General features: G+C 33.8%; 2 protein-coding genes across 3 annotated transcripts; both read left to right on the top strand.

Moving 5' to 3' along the window:
- The first annotated feature begins 1,185 nt into the window (after positions 1 to 1,185).
- Positions 1,186 to 10,460, top strand: LOC149896034 (uncharacterized). Of its 2 annotated transcripts, none has more exons than XM_090118328.1 (6): positions 1,186 to 1,249; positions 1,867 to 2,080; positions 3,641 to 3,843; positions 4,308 to 4,493; positions 5,000 to 5,159; positions 8,517 to 10,460. In XM_090118328.1, the coding sequence occupies exons 2-6, from the start codon at positions 2,000 to 2,002 to the stop codon at positions 10,023 to 10,025; spliced, it is 2,139 nt and encodes a 712-aa protein (XP_089974454.1). In that variant the 5' UTR covers positions 1,186 to 1,249; positions 1,867 to 1,999; the 3' UTR covers positions 10,026 to 10,460. The 2 variants fall into 2 exon arrangements, with proteins under 2 accessions (XP_089974454.1, XP_089974453.1); XM_090118327.1 differs by having other exon boundaries at positions 2,000 to 2,080.
- An 818-nt stretch (positions 10,461 to 11,278) lies between these two features.
- On the top strand, positions 11,279 to 21,890 carry LOC149896035 (uncharacterized). The gene is made up of 4 exons (XM_090118345.1): positions 11,279 to 11,342; positions 14,045 to 14,142; positions 16,100 to 16,226; positions 21,723 to 21,890. The coding sequence occupies exons 1-4, from the start codon at positions 11,326 to 11,328 to the stop codon at positions 21,823 to 21,825; spliced, it is 345 nt and encodes a 114-aa protein (XP_089974471.1). The 5' UTR covers positions 11,279 to 11,325; the 3' UTR covers positions 21,826 to 21,890.
- Positions 21,891 to 21,928: the final 38 nt, after the last annotated feature.

Raw genomic sequence — 21,928 nt, forward strand, 5'->3', positions numbered from 1 at the left:
TTGTATGAGACTGATTTTTTAAATAAAAATAATGAATCTTAACCATTTTATTATTTTAACTAACCTGACCAGAAAACTTTTGTATTCAACTGTACTAACAAAACATCTATATTATCCTGTTCATTTCAGATGGTTGCGCTTATGTATGGTGCGGTCGCTTTTATGTGACCTTTTCAATTTGGTCGGCTCATTAGAGAATTGCTGACATAATCTTGTTTTTGAGATAACTTTCATTAGAGCCGTAATTCAAAGCTGCAATTAACAGGAAGGAATTTTCAGGAATCATTTTAATTTGTTTAAAGTATGCCATGTTTCTTAATGTTATGGGAACTGCGTATTTGATCGCTAAAGTACGACCAGTCTAAAATAAATCAAATTTGTTTTTATCTTCTTAATGTGTAAAGTATGAAATCTAATATTTCTGATGTAAACAAGCGTCGAACCACGGGTATTTTTTACAGCTGTTTATTTGGTTATAAGTGTATTGGTTTACTTGCAAACCCGTTTCTTCTGATTTTTGAAACCATTTAATTACATTGGTTTACGTCAACCAAATCAAAAACTAATGATTAAACAAATTTAAACAAATTGAGGTCTTTTATTGGTATTTTTTTCAAACTTCTGCGTTGAGCCGTTTTCGAGATCTGGGAAATCCCAAAACGTTACCGCAGCAAAATCTTAAATAACTAAAGAACTATACCACACACAAATTTTGCTATTTATAAACATTTACTACGCAACAAAAGCTATCTATTCATGTATTTGGTTCCGTGCTGAAACTAATTTTTGAAAGACGATTTTGCCTGGGTAACGTTTCAAACGTTACTCCAGCAAAATTTGTTTTTCTTAAATAACTTAAAAACTACAATTCAAACAAATTTTGCTATTAGTAAACAAATTGCTCCTCATGATACACTAATTATTTGTTTAAGTCTCATCTCTCTAAAGCAAAACATTTTGCCTGGGTAACGCACACGGCTTTATTAACGTAGAAAATCCATTTTGTTCCGGGATAGTCAAACAAATTGAAGATCTCGTATTTTTTGTTACATTTATAAACGCGCCCGTAATTAAAAGAATTGACGTCAAATATCAAAGCCAAATGTCATAAAATATCAATATGTTAGTGTCAATTGTTTTCAATTGTCAAAACCTGGTCAAAACAACTACTATATTACTTGCTCTGTGAAAACAACCGTGAACCGACTGATTTTCCGATTGATCAAATAAAATGAAATAAATATGAAAAGTAAGTAATAAACGTAAATATTAATTAGTTTCGATAAAACATAAAGATACAGCGTTTTTTGAGTTGCGATAACCGCCTTTGAAAAGAAAAAGAAATGGTTATGTTGTGTTTTTGTTCCCAATCGAATCAGCTGATACTGTATTTTAACTTTAAAAGGGAACAAGCCTTCCAAATAACATAAATTAGTGAACTAATTTTGTGAATTAGTGAATTCTGATATCTATATTTTCTTACTAAAACTTAATATTCATCATTTAGTAAGTGATGTCATACATAATTAAAATTATAAGATAGTGGAGATGTTTACAATAATCAGTAATAATTAATTATTAACAAAGAGTGAAGTTAAAAATTACATTTGCCTTTGCAATACTTTTCACTCTCTAGCCTCCTAACTATCTGCATGAAAGAAAGACAGAGAAAAACACTCACTAAATTTTTAGTATTGAGTAAGAAAATTGGTATATTTTATAATATAATGATAAACAAATGATGTACGTATTCTATGATATATTTAGTAGTTGAATGCCTCCTTGGTCCAGTGGTTGACGCATGATCATAGATCGAGAGGTCCTGGGTTCAATTCCCGGTGAAGATATAGAAAAATAAATTCTCAGTCTTGCAGGACACAGAAGGCTACATGTTCCCAAAGAAAATCGTCCAGTGAAACAGATGTATGCATAATGCATCCCCCTTACCTCACTTGGAGACACGGGACTTCACTTTTTTACTTGTAGGTGTTTATTTCAGATGGCCTTGTTTATGAAGCAAGACTTTTCTCCACCTATCCTCTCAAGAAAATGGATTGCTATAAAATTTAGACCCAATATGGTATGTATAATATTTTAGATATTTTAGCATGCTGATTCTTTTATTTTACAATATACAATCAATATGCATCAAATAAATTTTTACCATTATAAAAATATAAGAGAAATAAAAATTTTCAAATTGGACCAGTAGTTCCTGAGATTAGCGCGTTCAAATAAACAAACTCTTCAGCTATATATAATATTAGTAGAGATTCATAAGGCTCTCAATTATTATTATTTTTAACTAGCAAACCTTTAATGGTAATATCCATTTAGCTCATATGAGATATTGTGTAAATAATCTCGTTATTTATATATTTCATTACGAAATTTAAAAAATTTCTGCCATTGCACATGCAATTTTTGGTTGTTGGTTTTAACAGAAATATCTCTCAGTGACAGAAAATTAAGTTTTGTTTTGCTCAAAACATGGTAAAACAAATACAAACATCAAGCTGACATATTGAGCCTATGAATGATACATAATCAATAGTTTTGTAGTTATTAATCTAACAGTATAGACCAATTTTATTTACAGTCTGTACAGACGAATTTACAGTCTGGAGCCGTATTATGACCTTTTATTCCCAGTCAGTTTACACCCGTGAATTGAACTGACTGGCAAATTCATGTAATAAATAATTAACCATGACTGGTTATTGTGATCATATGAATTTGCCAGTCAATTAGAAACAAGGAAAAGAAAGAAAACGTTCATTCAATGGGACATACAAACTTACATGGTACTAGCCGCTCCGCGCGGTTTCACCCCCGTGGCTCCCGTCCCGTTGGTCGTAGCGTGATGATATATAGCCTATAGCCTTCCTCGATAAATGAGCTATCTAACACCGAAAGAATTTTTCAAATCGGACCAGTAGTTCCCGAGATTAGCGCGTTCAAACAAACAAACAAACAAACTCTTCAGCTGTATAATATTAGTATAGATTAAATTACAATTTTAAATAGAAAACAGTACTTACATGGTATTAAAAATACACATTGAAGTTTTAAGTTCAATTCACGGCGTAAACTGACTGGGAATAAGAGGTCATAATACGCCCTCTGGTTTTCGTTGGTACTCAAACAACATAAAAAAAGAATTTCTATTCGAATGTTTGACTGACCAGTTAACTTGGTTGGTAATGGCTCTGCCTTCCAAGCCAGAGGTTGTGGGTTCGATTCCCACCTAGGGCAATATTTTTTTTCACCCAAATATTTGTGTGATGAACATAGATTTTTACTCTAGGTGTAAATTATCTATATAAGTATTTATTTAAAACTAGCGGTCCGCCCCGGCTTCGCCCGTGGTACATAATATTTACGTTTTCTCTACATAAGAACCATCCTCGTTCTTCAAGGAATATAATAAAAAAAGAATTATCGAAATCGGTTCAGCCGTTCTCGAGTTATGCGCTTACCAACACATTTTGCGATTCATTTTTATAAATAAGAAGATTATACACGTATGTTTATCAGCCATCTGGTTTGCATAACACAAGCGAAAGCTTACTATGTGATTAGAATGTGCCGTGTGTGAAAATTGTCCTGAAATGTATACATTATATTATTTTTATTACAGTTAATTTACAGCCATGATAACATAGTAGCAATACTCGAATCTGGACTGCTCTTCCGTGAGGATAGTATTGAGGTAGAACAAGAAGCCCCCTGCCCTGAGGTGGCTTGGAAACACGCGGGGGGTTCGGGCTGGCTCACGGGGGGAGAGAGGAATAGTGCCATAGGGGCGATCGCTACTTGCTTATTGGTTGCACCACCTAGGAAGTAAGTATTATGTAAAGAGACTGGCAATTTAATTGATTTTTCATCAATTTTATGGCAGTTTTCGTTTTAAAAATTATGAAAACTAATTTTATTGTTTCAAATTCTTTCATCAATAATATTTATAATACGCTGCCTTTTTTTGTGTATAGTCAACTCTGGCAATGCGCGTGCTACTGATATTATAGCTACCTGATATTATAATACCTACATCACAATAATATGTCAAAGTACTGAGTACACATGAATTGAATGGAACACATTTTTTTTTGCTGTCTGTCTATGGTCAAGCCAAGCATTTCCGGGCGTGGTTATATCAGTAGGCAGGTCTAATATTCATTGAGCAGCTTAAATTGTACATTAATTATGAATGTCATGACCCACATGTTTTTTTGTTGTCTATGGTCAATGGTCATTTCGGGACGTAGTTATATTAGAAATTTATCATATTTTTATTACCTTTGCAGCCTAAACAAATGGACGCTAGTCCGTATGGGGTCTCTAGTATTGATACCGGTAGCAATACGGAGTTTACACCGCGCGCATTGCCGTGGCAGTTTGCGCAAGCTGCTTGGCTTGATGCGCGACTACATGGCGCTGGCGAGGCGTGCGACCGCATGCTGTAGGGAGTACACGGCTATGCATGCGCAGTTGTGAGTGGTCTTTTATCTTAGGGGGCATCCATTGATTGCATGAAGCGTTTTTTGAAATTGTTCGACTCCTGCCCTCCCCCCATGATGAGATTTTCTGGGATTTGATTGTTCCTTCCCCTAACCCCGCCGTCTCCCAAAAGCTTCATGTTATTTATGGATCGCCCCTTGCTAATACGTATTATAATTTATAAGCAGCAAAATTGGTGAGAACAGAGGGATGTATGTATATATGTTGATTTTTCACGTAAAAACTACTGAACGGATTTTGATATTTGTCAATGATGCTGCTTATCTATCAGAATGACATATAAGAATATAAATATGTACTTGCTTTTGCCCGGTGAAATCTGGCGGCATAGCTTTAATATATGTTCATATATTTAATGTTCTAGTAAAATAATATAAAAAACATATAGTTACTTACTCTTCTTATTTATTTTTGTATATTATGTTTTTTTTTCCTCTCTTCCAACCCTTTTTAAACATTTTTCGTGTATTTTCCATAGAGTATCAGTGACGTCAGCGATAGAGTCCACGCACGCACTACTGTGCCGGCAGCAGAAGGAACTGCTCGTGCTCATGTCGCGAGCCACGTCAGCACTATTGGGGAACGTGCCTTGGCTCAGGGGGGATATAGCGATAGAGTGTGAGACTGATAGTCTTATGGTAAGTTATAGGCAATTTAGAAATTAAAGACTTTTTACTTAAATTTTAATTAATACAGCGAGCGTGGTCACTCCCCGGGGAGACTCCCCGTGACCACGCTCGCTGTAAAGTGTTCGAAACGTCGGGAAAATAATAGAATGAATAAATCGCGTTTAAAATCCGTTAAAAAGTCTTTAATTTCTAAATGTATAATACTCGCGTAAAATCAAACATCAGAAAATACTATTATAGGCCATTTTTCGTCACGTCATGGAGTAAGGCGACGATTTTGGTATCTTTTAATCTTGCCAAAGAAGTTTCGCTTCACATTTTCTAAGCATTTACCCTCAACTGGTATTAAGGCTGCAGTCTAGCAAAATTGCGTTTTCAACAAGTTATTTGACAATTTTTTCCCGGCTAATGAAATGATAAACTGAATTTTTTTTTCTTGTTTATCAATTAGTGTTATATACGCAATGCGCGTGAATTTTTTCACATTTATAAAGTTACTTTATGTTACCTTAATCAGGCCTTCAAGATAAGTCTCTTTCCCCCAAAATCATTTCGAGCTAAGTTTGTGCACTCACTACGTTGCAACCGATTACAATTTACATAATCTGATCAGCGCATTATTATCCTTATATAGTCGTTATTAAAAACTGCTGAATACAATTGCCGAAAAACTTATGATTTTCTTAATTAGAGCGTTATAAATTCATTAAATTTCCCATTTTTTGCCTTACAAAATCGATTGATAAATACTGCTAAAAGTTATTTTTTCCATTAATTTATTCGAGTTGGTTGAAGACCAATGAGTATTAATCCTTTAAAAATTTTTTTTTTGAATTTTGATAATTCTTTAAATATTAAAAAAATATTTAAAATAATAAGGAAAAATCCTAGCGAATTTCTTTAGTCGCGCTCCTTGGGCCGGAGCGTTCTGACGTGTGCTCTACGCTCGATTTTCCTTCATACCGAAGTGAAAGTTGCTCTACTTCATTAAATTTAATATTTTTGTTAATTGATTATTTTTATCTTAGTTTTGTGCAAATATTCGTATTTTTAAACATTTGATTTCGATATGGAAAATAAACGAAAAAAATACGCGTGTAACTACTAGAAAAAAAATTATCTTCGAACATAAAGTTAATGAAACCAAATAGATTGCAAAGGTGATTGGCAACAATTTCTTTATTTTACGGGGTGTCAGTAAAGGGATGTATATTTCTTTAAAACTAAAGTAAGCTCATAAATTTTCTTATAATATAATTTTTTTGAAGTTCCAAAAATGTTTATTTTTCGTTTGAGAAATACGAAATATAATATAAACTTGTATTGAGAACTTGAACTTCCCAAGTTCATCCGGGGAAATCCCCATACGGGGAAAATGATTTGTTAACTCCAAAATTGATCCGAGGTGTTTCAATTTTTTCTTCTAGTCATTTTCAACGTAGCGGCATGTTGTTTGATTATTAATTTTGTAACTTAAATACAGGATGTTGGTTTTATATTCTGATCTTACAGACGCGCTGACAAATTTAGTCCACTATTTCTAGTTTAGTCTAACTACAAAACTACCAAAAAACTCTAAGTACCAATATTAAAACGAATGGATTATCATCACATCATCAAAATTCAGTGGGGTTGAGAACTAAACAAACAGAAGTAACAGAGACGCGAAGAATAAAAAAAGAGGACGAAAACGATAATTCGTTGATGCTTTCCCTTTTCGACGTATTGTTAGGGTACATCACCAATCTGCAAAAAACAAAACTGATGATTCCCAATTGCTGATCAAAAATGAAAAACAAATAATCGACAACAGTGGTGAAAATTTGCTGATCACAATGAAACATCCTTCAGTGGTAGCAGATTTACTCATTTAAAATGTATCGGTGAACAGCGTAAAGGAGAGGAGGACAGGAAAACATTATGAATGTGGATGGTGGATTGTATACAGGGTGTAATCGATAAGTATGTGCAGGCGATTACGACGTATTGCAGGTATCAAAAAACTTAAAACTGATATCGAAATTACTTTACCTAATGAGCAAAATGACAATAATAACTTTTTAAAAGTATAACGAGAAATATCTAAAAAATTTACTTTATACACTCCCATATCAAAAAGGGAAAATGGGACTAGTAGAAGTTAAATGTCTAATTCCGGCAAAAGACATGAATGCGGAAGATGCGGTTAAAAAAAAATTTAATATTTGAAATACAATGCAAAAAATAACACTTTTGTCATAGATAAGAATCATGACTATTTTTTCCAAATTCAGGGACAACTAAACGTTGCAGAAGCAGAAGTCTGCTTATTTGCTGTTTGGACTGGAGTGAATCATTCGTTAAAAATAGAATATATAAAATAGAATATATAAAAAAGTATGTAACGTTTAGGCAAAATAAAATGATGCACCATTATTGGATTTTACATAAATTGCCTACTGTCAGAATTGATTGATTCGAGACTTCAGCATTCGATGCGGCCATCAAGGACCCATCCTATATCATTCAAGCGATTGAAAAAAAAGAGATAAATCCAGTGCAACCGATAAAGCATCAGAATGCTAGCAAAAGATTTATTAGGTTTATCAATATAAATCTATATAATATTATACATAATATAATAAATCTGTAGAAGACGCGAAGACTGACATCCGCGCGGACGGAGTCGCGGGCGGAAGCTAGTCAGAAATAAATATCTTTTGTTTTCATTTGCGTATTTTTCTATTTTATAATTTTTTAACACAAACATTACATTTTTTTTATTAAATACAAAATTTGTTTATCCGTTTTATTAGTTAAACTGAACAACTTTCACTAAGAAACTTAGGTCGAAAAAAATGTATAGAGATATGCATTTTGTATGGAAAGCTTATTTTTTTTTATATTTCGTCCAAATTTCTTTGTAAAAGTTGATCAGTTATATAAACATGAAGTTGAAGTTATCAATAGAAAGTATTCGCAAATTTTGTGTACTGATAAAAAAAAATCACCCGGTGTAATTTTCACGAAAATTGTTTCAAATTGTCATTTTTGGTACTTATTACGAATATTAAATTATACGAATGATTTAATTTTTAAAAATTAAGTGGAGCAACTTTCCCTTAGTACATTTGTATTATTTACATATAGGATGACAGGATGCATTTGTTTGCACTACTAGACCAAGCCCTTAATCAAGAATAAGCTTATATGTATAGAAAATCAATGCTAGTATCGAAAACCAAACCGATTTTATAAATTTTCTTACCGATTTATACGTACGCGATCCCTGACTGCTATAGCATTATATAGTTAGTATGAAAGCGGGTTGGGACCGCTTGTACATTTTATAAAAATATGTATTAATAACCTTTTTTTATTTTCCAGAAAATCCATCACGCCTTCCTCGTCGTACAATCCACACTGTTAAAACACATCGCACTCGCACACCACATACCGTCACACGCACAAAAACTGTGCAAAAATCACAACGAACGAATATATTGGATACACCATACACTCATAGACAATCTCATTCTAGAGTTCAAAGAGAATTTCGAAGCTCTAGAACGAATGTATCGATTGCTCAAAAACTATGGCACAAAAGATAGTGCCAGTGCTCTAAAAAGGCCTGGAGCTGCTCTCAAAGAAACATGGCTTTATTCAGACATACATACAGGAGTTGCTCGTTCGTGCTTAGAACTAAAAATGGCGCTAAGCAAATGCAATGACCTAGATATGTTTCTAGATTCTTGTGCGCTAAATAAACAGGAATTGGACTTAAATGTACTGAATAAAGATATTGACGCAATCATTGATGATATAACGAATAGCCTCAACACGATACAAAACTCGCAAATACGGTTGAAGAAATTGCAAAATAAGTTCAAAGTGGATGAGCCGAAATTGGAAGAATTTGAAGAACACGTGGAAGATACATCGGTAGTAAATATAGATCAAAGCGAACGGGAAATCAAAGATGAGGTTTTTTATTTCGTCAAAACAGAAGACGATGATAATGTTCAACCGTTAGCAGATGTTGTGACAGCTCCTGGGCGGAAAGAGAAAGAAACAACGAAAATAGTTTTGAACGAATTAAAAAGGAAATTGGTGAAGCGAGAGGACTTAATGAGAGAAAGGGAGAGACAAGCGCTCGCTAAAACAATGCCCAATTTGAAAAACGTACCAGAATTCCCGAGACAGATTAGCATGCAAGATTTCGTTGACCGCAAAGGTTTTTTATCAAAAATCGAAAGGAAACAGCGAAAAAAGTTAAAATCAAAGAAAAATAAGAGACCAAAAAATAAATATAGATTAAAAATGTGTAAATATATCGATGAGACGGATATCCCTGATGAGTTGTATGAAGCGAACGCAAAGTTAAATGTAAAAAGTCGCCTTATTACTATAGGAAAAGATAGAAAAAGTTTCATTTTGAATAAATGGGTTAAGAAAATCGAAATTAATAAGAACGGCTTAGATTCCAGTGGCCTCTCAGACGGGTTCAGTGACGTTGAATCGGACGCTGTTAACTTAAATGTACGCAATATAAATAACAATAAAAACGAAGCAATAAATTATAAATTTAATAAAAAAGATTTAGATCTCACCTCCTCTTCAGATAGTGAACTCGACATTGAAAATAATGGTTTGCTAAATGACGTAAGGCGGTATAGAGCGGTGCGAAAAAAGAATTTTCCCGCCAAACGAGCGTATATAGACAAAGATGTCGATGAAAGCATGAAGCCCATAGAGTATAGATTCGGGACTGGCATGGCGATGGCTTCAGTTCTACAGATAAATAATAATTCTAGAATGCCAAATATGGCTGCGGAAGAAGTTTTTATAGGAAATGGTGAAGTTTCTGAAGATAGCGGTAATGATGAAGATGCTTAATAGATTTTATTGCAGTAAGGGCCGATTTTTCAATCCATGGTTAAAACTTATCCGTCCAATAAAGTAATATTAAATGTCACTTGTAAACTGTCAAATACAAGTACATAATTAGAATACATTTTTGAAATGGTAGTTTAATACGTTATTCAACGAATAAGTTTTAACCAAGGATTGGAAAATCAGCCCTAAAAGTTATTATAGACACATAAATGCGATATTTTTTTAATTTAAATGTATAATTATTGTAATAAATGGCTTATTAACAGTTTTAATTATAATATTTTTAATATTATTTTAATTATTATTCAAAATAAATGGCGCTCATTATTGATCATTTTTAAATATCACAAAATCAGTCTAATAATTCACAGAATAATAATTATTTAATTTAGCTAGTCAATTAATGAATGTATGATTTTGAATTGCTTGTAAAATATTGTTTTAAGTGCAAAAAATGTTCTCATTGTATTTAATAAATGGTATTGTTTTATTTGTTCGTTTTATTTTTAAAACTTTGCATTATTAATAACTAAATACTTACTAAATAGTTTAGTGATAGGGTACACCCATAAATTTTGTTTTTACTGTTCTGTGCTTAAAGCAAATGAGTCTATACTCTATACATAAAAACGCAAAAACCAGTCAAAAGTAGCAGCCTGCAGCAGTAAGGCCGCGATTCCATCTGCAAGAAAACTTCCGCAAGAAATGTCCGACAGCAGGTTACAAGTCTAAAGCAGCACTTGCTACATGGTTTAGACTTTGCAAGCTGCTGTCGGACATAACGGCGTCGGAAACGCTGCCTAACTATGAACAGATGACAACCATCAATTTTTAGTATATTATATATACTAAAAATTGATATATTATATATACTATAGATATATTATATATACTATATTATATATACTAAAAATTGATGGTTGATAGATGGTTTTATGATAGCGGTCTGCCCCGGCTTCGCCCGTGGTTCACTTTAGCATCCAGGGATCACGTACATAGTAGAAATTTTTAAATCGATGTAGTACCTAGTTCCTGAGATAAGCGCATTCAAACAAATTCATCACTCGCTTATCCATACTAAAAGTTATGAATTTTGATATCAATACAGTAAACAGTTTAACAGTCTGGGGTTGAAGATAAAAGTAATAAGTAGTCTAATAGTTTTCTATCTTAGCTTAATTATTATTGACAGCAATACAGTTTAAGGTCAAGCAAGTTCATTATAAAAATATGCGGTTACATCCGATGATTTATTAATGACGAGCACGATATTGTAATCAGTGTATTATTGTGATTCATAATGGACACAAGCAAAACGTGAGTGGCATTTAGTTTTTTTTTTATCAACGTAGACAAAAAAGAGCGGGAAGGGCGATCTCTGTCATTTTTATAGGGCGTGTGGGACGTGGGTCATGAACCGCCAAAATAGTACGTCAAATTGAAAAACCAAGAAACCGTTTTTAAATAATTGAATATCCGAAATAAGTTAATTGCTCCGAGCGAAATAATTAAAATAGAAATATTTAATTAGGTACCTATACTTTTAATTTTCCATATAAACGCGTTGGGATCTTGTTAGGATATATATTATGTAAAGGCTTTGGCTTGTGATTTTTTTTTATAAATTCCACAGAATCGAACATAATAAATTTTAACAGTATGATGAGTTATCAATGCATTCCATATATTATGTTAAATATAATTTACCTAATATAAATATCTATTTATATAGAACTAGCGGTCCGCCCCGGCTTCGCCCGTGGTACATATTTACGTTTTCTCTACGTAAAAACCATCCTCGTACTTCAAGGAATATAATAAAAAAAGAATTATCGAAATCGGTTCAGTCGTTCTCGAGTTATGCGCTTACCAACACATTTTGCGATTCATTTTTATATATAAGATTAAAGTAAGTACATTGATCCTTATACAAATTAAAACAGACAATTATTAAATTAAATCACGCACTCGTTCGCATTGCTAATTGTAATCTATTGAAGAAAATATGTTCGTAGAATGATTCATATGAATTTTTGTTTAAATTAATTTCAATTGATACCTACTTACCGTCGTGATTATTGTCAGTAAAATATTTACGATTACTTATCTACTATTTCTTTTGCCTTAATATATTATTAGAGATTTTTACAAAAAAAATACACTTTAGAATGATTCAAAAGATACTAGAATACCCAGATGAACTTCGTATCACCTATCCAGACTACTTACGATAAAAATTTCAAAACTACCTAAATCGGTCCAGCCGTTTTTGAGAATTATTTATCGAGTTAAACGAATAGCAATTGAATTTAATGTACTTACTAGCTTTTCTGGCAACTTATCACTATGAAAAATAGATCTTGGCCGATTCTCAGATCTACTCAAAAGGTACACAAAATTTCATGAAAATCGGACCAGCCGTTTTGGAGGAGTACCTATGGTAACTAACATTGTGACACGAGAATTTTACGTATAACAATAAGAAGATATAGAGATTATATTATTGTGATATGAAAGAAGTGCTTTTTTTTAAACTGTAGGCAAGAACAAACATGATATCTGAGTTAAAAATTAAAACAAGTAAAAAAGACGGTTTACAAATACTCTTAGATGCAGTTTAATATTTGCCTTTGTAACTATGAATATTTTTATGAGGAAAGTCACCAAATATGGAATAGTATCCTAATATGGAATTCTTTCATTTCTCTAAGACTATAAGTATGAATCGCAACATTCGACCATCTTCTGTTTCATTTGGTGTACTAATTATCGCACTAACACCATCGAGTTAGTTGCGTGAACGGTTTACGTGTGGCAGACGTGTTTTGTTTTGTTGCCATGCAGAAATTTTTTAAGGTAAGTAATAAATGAGTATTTACCTGCTATTAAGTTTGTTTACATAGGTGTTATACTATTTTGTATATCGGTATTATGTTTATTTCACCATTTTGTGATCTTTTGTCTTTAAAATATTGTGAATTGAAAAAATATTTAGAAGAGTTTGAATGAGTATAAAAATCCAAATATGGACAGTCGTCGGTGTCTAATTATGGAATACTATAAACTTGCTATTATTTTTTTAAAAACTGTATGTAATGTTTGTTTTTAGAATGTCCGGTTCACAATCAACCTAACGAAAAATCTGGGATGAAGAAAAAACGGCACAATCTATAAAATTCGTCCGGGAAAAGAAAATGGGGCATTTGAAAGTGGCACAGGATTTCCAAGTCCCTAGGACAACTTTATTTCATCATTATATTTCTATTTCTTCTTTCAACGTTATTAACTTTATTAAGAGAAACAAACAATCGAAGAATAATAAGAATGATAGTGAAGAAGAGAGACTCTGAGGAACTAGACGTTGTTACAGATGTTACAGATGCAGAATGTAACATACATGCATCAGCAGAGTCAGGAGGTTCTGTTCAAGACTTTTTTCCATGGATGAAAGTGGAAATTTGAATTAAATGCTTGATGTGCTCTGAATGGAAATAATGGGCTCTGAACACATTATGATGTGCTGGTCCAGATGGATCTGGATTTGTGACTTTTGCAAGTAATTACGTAACTTCTTCCATTTATCACGATATGTTACATTCATTTAATTGATCTCAAAGATATTCATTACATTTTTGTTATTGTTATGTTGATTTATGCTTATATTCCATATATGGGTACCTATTCCATATTTGGTTACTCATTTGGGATTTTAGTTTTTGTGTAAGATTTTAATTTGATTACTGATATATTTCGTTAAAGGCTGTTAATTACTACTTATAGATGTATGACTGACCAGAAAAAACAATAAACTGATTTAATTTATGTAAAGTTTTATTTTTATATCCCAAAAACAAAATGGTATTCCATATTTGGTTACTTTCCTCTAGGCAAGAACAAACATGATATCTGAGTTAAAAATTAAAACAAGTAAAAAAGACGGTTTACAAATACTCTTAGATGCAGTTTAATATTTGCCTTTGTAACTATGAATATTTTTATGTTTGTGTCTTTTATTCTAGATTTACCGTATTTCTTCTTATTTGCATTCACGTGTCAATGCAAATGCCACAAATCATAACGACTTCCACACAAGCAACAACCACTATGAAAGCAAATGGTATGTATCCATAATCCTTAAAAGAAAAAAAGAAATTACTATTATAAAGGCGAAAGTTTGTATGGATGTTTGTTACTCTTTCACGTAAAAACTTGGATTAACACATTGGATAGGTTTTATCCCGGAAATCCCACGGGAACGGGAACTATGCAGGTTTTCCTTTGAAAACGCGGGCGAAGCCGCGGGCGGAAATCTAGTCATTCCATATTTATATGACGCTAGATGGCGTTGTTTGAAAAGCTGGAATGCGCGGTGTCAACACGTGGTAGCTGGAAAAAAATAGCCTATGACGTGATAGACTGTAATCACAATCTCATGGTGCAAATATTGGTTAGGTACTACAGCGAGAGTAGTATACTATACGTTATCTACTGTAGTATACAATTGCAATTTGCACCTCATGGTAGGCTTTTTAGTTCCGCTACGGCACACTAGGGGCGCTGTACGAAATTTAATACAAACCGCTTACTACATCGTTAGCGAGTATCGTGTGCGTAAACTCATGGTAGAGCTACAGTAGGGAAACTTCATACAACACGTTCAAAATGGCTCACGCACACAAGCAAGCGTGTTTATGAGAATCGTGGGTATTCTTATATCTGTCAATTGTGCCTAGAACGTATTGTATGAACTATGAAGCTTCCCTATTGGTTGTACATCTGTATATTGTACTATGTCTTCCCCTGTAGCAAATAGAGACCTTATAAGCTGTATATGTGTAAAAGAGTAACTTACATCCATGCATCCATCAGTGCCTAATGTAAAAAATATATTATGTACTAGTTGTGCCGCACAATTTTAATATCATTTATTAATCTGTATAGTAAAATAGCTTTTGGCCCACGGCTCTACCCGCATAATAAGCAAATTTCGAATTTACGATTCAATGCGACTCTCATAATCAGTGCAATAGTTTTCGTTATAACTATAACAATAATAGACTACAGGCCCATGTTGAAAAAATTATGGGTCATTTGACCCACCACCTGACCTATGTAGAATGATATAAGAGCATAAAATAATAAGATTCAGCACTATGACGTCACTCGTAAGCTGTCCACCTGAGTGCAGGTGAGAATTCGAAAGTTCAGGTGGAGATTTTCTCCCCTTGTCTCCATGATTTTTGTACAGCGTTGCGGAATAATGGCTTAAAAGCAGTATAGAAATAGTATGACACAGATGCCGTACAAAAATGGTGGTCCACAAAGTCGGAATTTATTTTTATTTTTCGACAGTTGCCGGGGTAAATTTGGTCATTTGATTTTGTACGGCATCTGTGTCATACTATTTCTATACTACTTTTAATCAATTATTCCGCAACGCCGTACAAAAATCATGGAGACAAGGGGAGAAAATCTCTACCTGAACCTTCGAATTCTCATCTGCACTCAGGTGGACAGCTTACAAGTGACGTCATAGTGCTGAATCTTATTATTTTATGCTCTTATATCATTCTAGATAGGTCAGGTGGTGGGTCAAATGACCCATAATTTTTTCAACACGGGCCTGTAGTCTATAATAATTTTCCACTAGTGTCAAGTACCTACCTGTTACCTATTTTATTATGTACTATCTTTCCGGCCGCGTATTCAACTGCATTGCGGCGTCGCGTCGTAAAAATCTATCGTAATCTATCGTAAATATATAATCTATGTAAATCCATGTCTCACTAGAAACTGAAACGTTGGTTAGCGTCTTTTCGTTCGATGTCGTATCCGATGAAATTTTTGCGTTGCGACATCGTATCGCATTGCTGTGCGATGTTATTTTTGCGACGCGACGCCGCAACGTAGTGTTGTGGCCTCGCCCATACCCGTACATTTCCGGGTTAAAAAATATTTTTCTCAGGTCTCAAGCTAAACGTACAAAATCGGCAGACAGACAAAATTACTTTCGCATTTATATAATGGTCGTTGGAATGTATAGGGTCGTCTAAAAATTCATATTTCTTACACAGCTACAGTAAAACCACTGCCCTGTATAACTGGGAAAGGCGACGCAGGCGTGTGCACGCGGCGGGAGTTCTGCGACTACGGCACACGAGCTATCGACTTCACGTTATACGCAAAACATACTTATAAAAAGTACGTATTCTTGACAACATTATAAAAATAATAAATATACATTATGTCGCAGGCAAATTGTTTTATTTCGCCGTTTACAAACGCTCGGCATTTTGTAATATGTCGAGAATCTGTAATCAGAAATTTTTGGTTAGGATGTAGCGACGACAAGCCAATTTACGAGTTACCGAAATATTTCAAGTGTAGTACCTACTAAGAAAGTTCCCACCATAGGTTCACACGGTAACTCGTATATAAACAGTTCGTGCGCTATGCATGAACAGTTAAGGGCTTGTCGGGACGCGGGTTGGTCGCATTAGGTCGAATATTAATTACATACGAATATATATATGTAGTTAACGAAATATAACCTTTGCGTAGTTATTCATCTTTCATTAAGTACACCCGCACATAACAAGTCCCTACATTGGTGACTCCCGACGAAAAGTGAATATTATATTAGTGAATTGCATAGATATCGTTTGTTTAAATTAAAAATGAATCCGGCAGTTAAAGCAGTTTCGTCGGTACCGTTAAACCTCGAGCAGTTAGCACAACTAAAGCAGCGGATAAACCAACTGGAATGTGCAGGCTCGAGAGGCAAATCGTTTAGCGGTCGAAAGTACGGAAATCGCACGCATCGCTCCGCATCCCGAAGTCGCGATCGTGCAGGGATATCAAAACAGAAAAATCCCAATTGGCTATGTTTTTTCATTACTGCTTTAAGCATATCGCCAGATTGTACTATCGTCAACCTTGTGCGTGGCAGAAGCAGCAGGAGAGCCGACTTTTAATAATTTTACCAGTGTCGAAAAATAACCAATCCGCGAGTGAGTGTACTGTGTAGTGATTATAAAGTGTAGTTTAATGTAATTAAGACATTTGGTACTAAGTTAATGACTTTCGATCTTAGTTTACAGCGACCGTATAAATGGTTATTTATTATCGCCAAGGTAACTCAACTTATGTTTTTGTTTATAAGGTGCAGATTTTTTAGCACCCTAGGGCCGATGCATTGCTCGCACTTATGACGGACGCATCGGATACTCATGTAAGTTATTTTTCTAAGAATCTATCTAAGATTGAACGCAAGTATAGTACGTATGATAGGGAGTTATTAGCAATTTACTTAGCTATTCGTCATTTTCGGAATATGGTCGAAGGACGACAGTTAACGGTTTAAACGGATCACAAACCGTTAATTTATGCATTTTCTAAAGTAAATAGCGAGAAAGAGTTACCCAGACGTACACGACACTTGATATTCATTAGTGAGTTCACAACGGATTTGAGGCACGTAAGTGGGAAAGATAATGTCGTTTCGGATTCGTTATCACGAGTCGCAACAATAAGTTGTCCCACTGTAATAGATTACGCGGAACTTGCTAAGGATCAACAATAGGATTCTTATATGTTACAATTATCTAATTCGAAAGACGCTAATAATAGGTCAAAGAAAATAATGTTACCTGAAAGTGGTACATTTATTTATTGTAATTTAGATAATGATAAAATTAGACCCTACTTGACTGATAAATTTCGACGTATTGCTTTTGATAGTGTACATAATTTATGTCATCCCGGAATAAGGACTACACGCAAATTGATTCAAAATCGTTTTTATTGGCCAAATATGATTCGTCACGTTGGCCAATGGGTTAAAAGTTAAAACATGCATTGAATGTCAACGATCGAAGGTTAATCGACATACAATGTCAGGTTTAGGATCGTTTCTGCAGTGCGATAGGTTTGAACATATTCATGTTGATTTAATTGGACCTTTACCCACTTCACCCGAAGGTTTTAGGACGTATTGCCTAACCATAGTGATAGGGGGACGCGATGGCCAGAATGTTTTCCTACGAGATATATAACTGCTGAAACGATTTCGCGTGTAATATATGAAGGATGGATCTCTCGTTTTGGTTGTCCGAAAAAGCTAACAAGCGATCAAGGACGCCAATTCGAAAGCCAATTATTTGCTACACTAATGAAGTTATTAGGTATTAATAAATTACGTACGGAACAACTTTACGATTACCAGGTGATTATTACGATAAAAAATCGAGTTTAGAAATAAATAGCAGTCTTGAGTATGCAAGTAAATTACGAGTCTCTATTAGAAAATATCAGTCAGTAGCTATTAGGCAGAATGAAAGACGGAACATATTTATACAGTATACACCCCGATTTAGAAAAGTGCGATTATGTTTTTGTAAGAAACGACGCAGTACGTAAGCCTTTACAACCAACATACGACGGTCCTTATCGTGTGTTGAGTCGAGAGGAAAAGGTATTTTACATTCAAATGACTGGCAGGAAAGTTAGAATATCAGTAGACCGTCTAAAACCCGCATATTATTTGAATGATGATAGTGATACGACATCTGGGGCAGATACTGAGGTTCCGTTACAAATTCCAAGTAGCGAATTGCCTAATACACATACCACGCGTAGTGGAAGAGCTATACGATTACCAGTACGATTTAGGTAATAGTATTGTATTTGTAATTGTTTCAACTATTTTAAATTTATTAGAATTACGATGATTATAAGTATTCTTAAGTCTTCTTAGAAATGTATAATAAATACTTAGTAATCAACACATCGTATTTAATAAATAATAAAACTTAAGTAATTTTGAAACGAGTTCATTGTATAACGTTTTAAGTATGGTATTTCATATTTATGTTTGTGTTAAGTATTGATTGAAATGTTTACTACTTAGAAATTTAAGTACTTTTGATTTATGGCTTTTGAGTGTATAGTGAATAGTAATAGCCTTTGTAATATTAAACGATACAAGTGTTAAGAACGTATTGAGATTTGAAATGTTAATGTTACTAAGTGTTAGATGACGTGTAACAATTATCGCACGCCACTTAGAAGAACCAACCAAGTTTTTGTAAAAAACATAAATAGTTTAACGAAATTAGGTGTTAACTTTTAACCACTTGTATACGTTATGATTGATTTATATTGTGAACATTTTTTATACTTTATATTGTAAACATTTTGTAACCTTATATAGCGACACTTTTTATATACATCTGTTTATTGTTTAATTTTATTTTAAGATTTTTTTTACTTGTATACCTTTTTTATTTTAAGGGGGGAATGATGTAGCGACGACAAGCCAATTTACGAGTTACCGAAATATTTCAAGTGTAGTACCTACTAAGAAAGTTCCCACCATAGGTTCACACGGTAACTCGTATATAAACAGTTCGTGCGCTATGCATGAACAGTTAAGGGCTTGTCGGGACGCGGGTTGGTCGCATTAGGTCGAATATTAATTACATACGAATATATATATGTAGTTAACGAAATATAACCTTTGCGTAGTTATTCATCTTTCATTAAGTACACCCGCACATAACAAGTCCCTACAAGGATAAGGGGGTGGGTTAGGTAAGGTTCGTGTCGCAACCGTCTTCTTGTGGACGTTTGAAAAAAGTAAATCATAGCAATCAAGCACATTACAAAATGCCGCGCGTTTGTAAACTACGAAATTATACAATTTGCCTGCGACATACATTCTAGAGCGGTTACCGAGGTGGTTGATGGTGCATTTGCACCTTTCGTGGTCGCCATTCTTATCATCCCTAAACCAAACGTTTAACATTCGTGTACGAATGTCGTGAAGCACTATTCACACATACGTAGATTTACAGTATATTCCAAAAAAATGCTATAACGGGAATACACGAATTTCAAGTGCACTGTTTACATATTAAGATTGAAGTGTGGTCGTTATTCGCACGAATGTGTAAATGCACTATGATAGTAAGGAATCACCATCACCCATAAATGTTTGCAGATAATATGTTGTCTGTTAATAAATTGGCCAATTTTATAGGATTCTACGTATTCGCTTAGTGGTGTGCTAAATTTAATGAAAATCGGTTCAGCAGTTTTTGCGAGACGGAGAAACAAATAAATATTATACAAACCTTTGTATTTATAATATTAGTAGGATACTGTATTAAAAATTATATATTTTTAGTTAATAAAAAAAACAATATGTTTATTATTTTAATTAATTTATTTACACTTCACTTATTTCAGTTCGATACTAGACGAAATAGCATGCAACAATAAGTTTACTTTTTTTCAACTTCAATTCAACATATTTAACTATGTACTACATATAAATGTCTACCTCCAAGCTATGTAATACTAATATATCTATATCAAATTCTAATTTTAGTAAGTCGAGAATTTGATTGTTAGTTATGCGCTGACCTAACTAGTACAGTGGCGAGTCAGTAAATACGCTCTCGGCCGAGACAGTTGCCGAACCGAGTGGGTGTTTACACGTATTTCACTAGTGGCGAGTCAGTTCAGTTTTGATCACGACGCGGACGTCTGCAATGGATCGAAAAAAAAAAAGAATTTAAACGGGTTTTAAATCGGCTTTTACCAGATATTATTAACGAATTGTGGGATTTATTAGAAATAATAAATAAAAATAATAATTCTTTGAAAAAATACAATGACGAAACGTACGAGTGGCGAGTGGCCGAGTGACGCGACGAGTGCGTGTTTATACCTGCCGAGCGGGATAGCGAGTGGGTCGAGTAAACAAATTGGGATTCTAGTGACTGTCTCGCCACTCTTCTCGGCCGAGTACTCGTTGAAGTGTTTATACCAACCGAGCACTCGGCCGAGGACACTGACTCGCCACTGTACTCGTTAGGTGTAATCGCCGCATAAGTATTGTGTTTTGTTTGCTATCATTAGCTATAAGCCGCTTAAATAGTTTAATAATTGGTTTATCTGAAAAAAGCGAACAATTTACTACAATTTTTGTACAAAATACTAATAGTTTTGTTTAAATTTACATCGGTGTAGGTTTTAATAATTTATGTAAAATAATGTAGGTATTATATAGACCTACATCAATTTAAAATTTCGTCGTCGTGTTTTATTACGCTTAAAAATAAAGTAAATACAAAGGCATACCTAAAAAAGAGTCATCTTCCTCATCAGAAGTGATAGCGACGACATCGTTTGACGATTCATCAGCCATACTTGTATAAATTAAGTGCTTTTCAGTATATTTTCGTATTTACTAATTGAAACTCTTTTCAATGTAATAAAAAAACATGTAGTGTAGGGTATTTAAATTACTTGTGTTCACAGATCTCTTGTGTTCTTGTTGCGACTTGCGGCCAAATTTGAATTTTGACAGTACAGTTTTTAATTTTTAAACATCACGAAGTACCTACTTGACAGTTGACAACTGTCAGATTATGCTTTGAATGGACGCGTTCATAATATTTCGTTTTTCTAGTTTACCTACGTCCATTGAAAAAAATTTAAATCCTTGGTTATTCACCGATAACCGTTCCCTTATCAACTAATCATATTCTTACTGACCGAATATTAATATAATAACAGTTGAAGTTTTATATTATTGTGAGAAATTCGTCCTAAGTTAAATAAGAAATCACACGTAATATATAAATACATAAGTAAGTTATAAGTTGTGCATAAAAGTTGTATTTCTTGCAGTGTTTGCACGAGCGAAGAGACTTGCTGTCCTGCTTCTTCAATAATCCAAAATACAGCGTCCGATTCAGCTTCAGATTCGGGAAATTCAGATGGTGACATGTGATAATTATTATTTAATGATGTAACATCATAGGATCATCATAATTATAATAAACAATATAGTAACAATACGTGTGTTTTATTTGATCAATTAAATGCGAGTAACA

Source organism: Colias eurytheme, chromosome 29, assembly GCF_061535395.1.
Source record: "Colias eurytheme isolate Ceu_HAF_F1 chromosome 29, ilColEury1 Martin Lab GWU primary, whole genome shotgun sequence".
Classification (NCBI taxonomy): domain Eukaryota; kingdom Metazoa; phylum Arthropoda; class Insecta; order Lepidoptera; family Pieridae; genus Colias; species Colias eurytheme.

Bases quoted from the DNA above. Each gene is read 5' to 3' on its own strand.
- LOC149896034 (XM_090118328.1), top strand. From the start codon at position 2,000: ATGGCCTTGTTTATGAAGCAAGACTTTTCTCCACCTATCCTCTCAAGA. The intron at 2,081-3,640 runs GTATGTATAATA...TTTTTATTACAG, and splicing joins TAAAATTTAGACCCAATATG to TTAATTTACAGCCATGATAA. The intron at 4,494-4,999 runs GTGAGTGGTCTT...TATTTTCCATAG, and splicing joins ACGGCTATGCATGCGCAGTT to AGTATCAGTGACGTCAGCGA.
- LOC149896035 (XM_090118345.1), top strand. The intron at 14,143-16,099 runs GTATGTATCCAT...TTTCTTACACAG, and splicing joins AACCACTATGAAAGCAAATG to CTACAGTAAAACCACTGCCC. The intron at 16,227-21,722 runs GTACGTATTCTT...TATTTCTTGCAG, and splicing joins GCAAAACATACTTATAAAAA to TGTTTGCACGAGCGAAGAGA.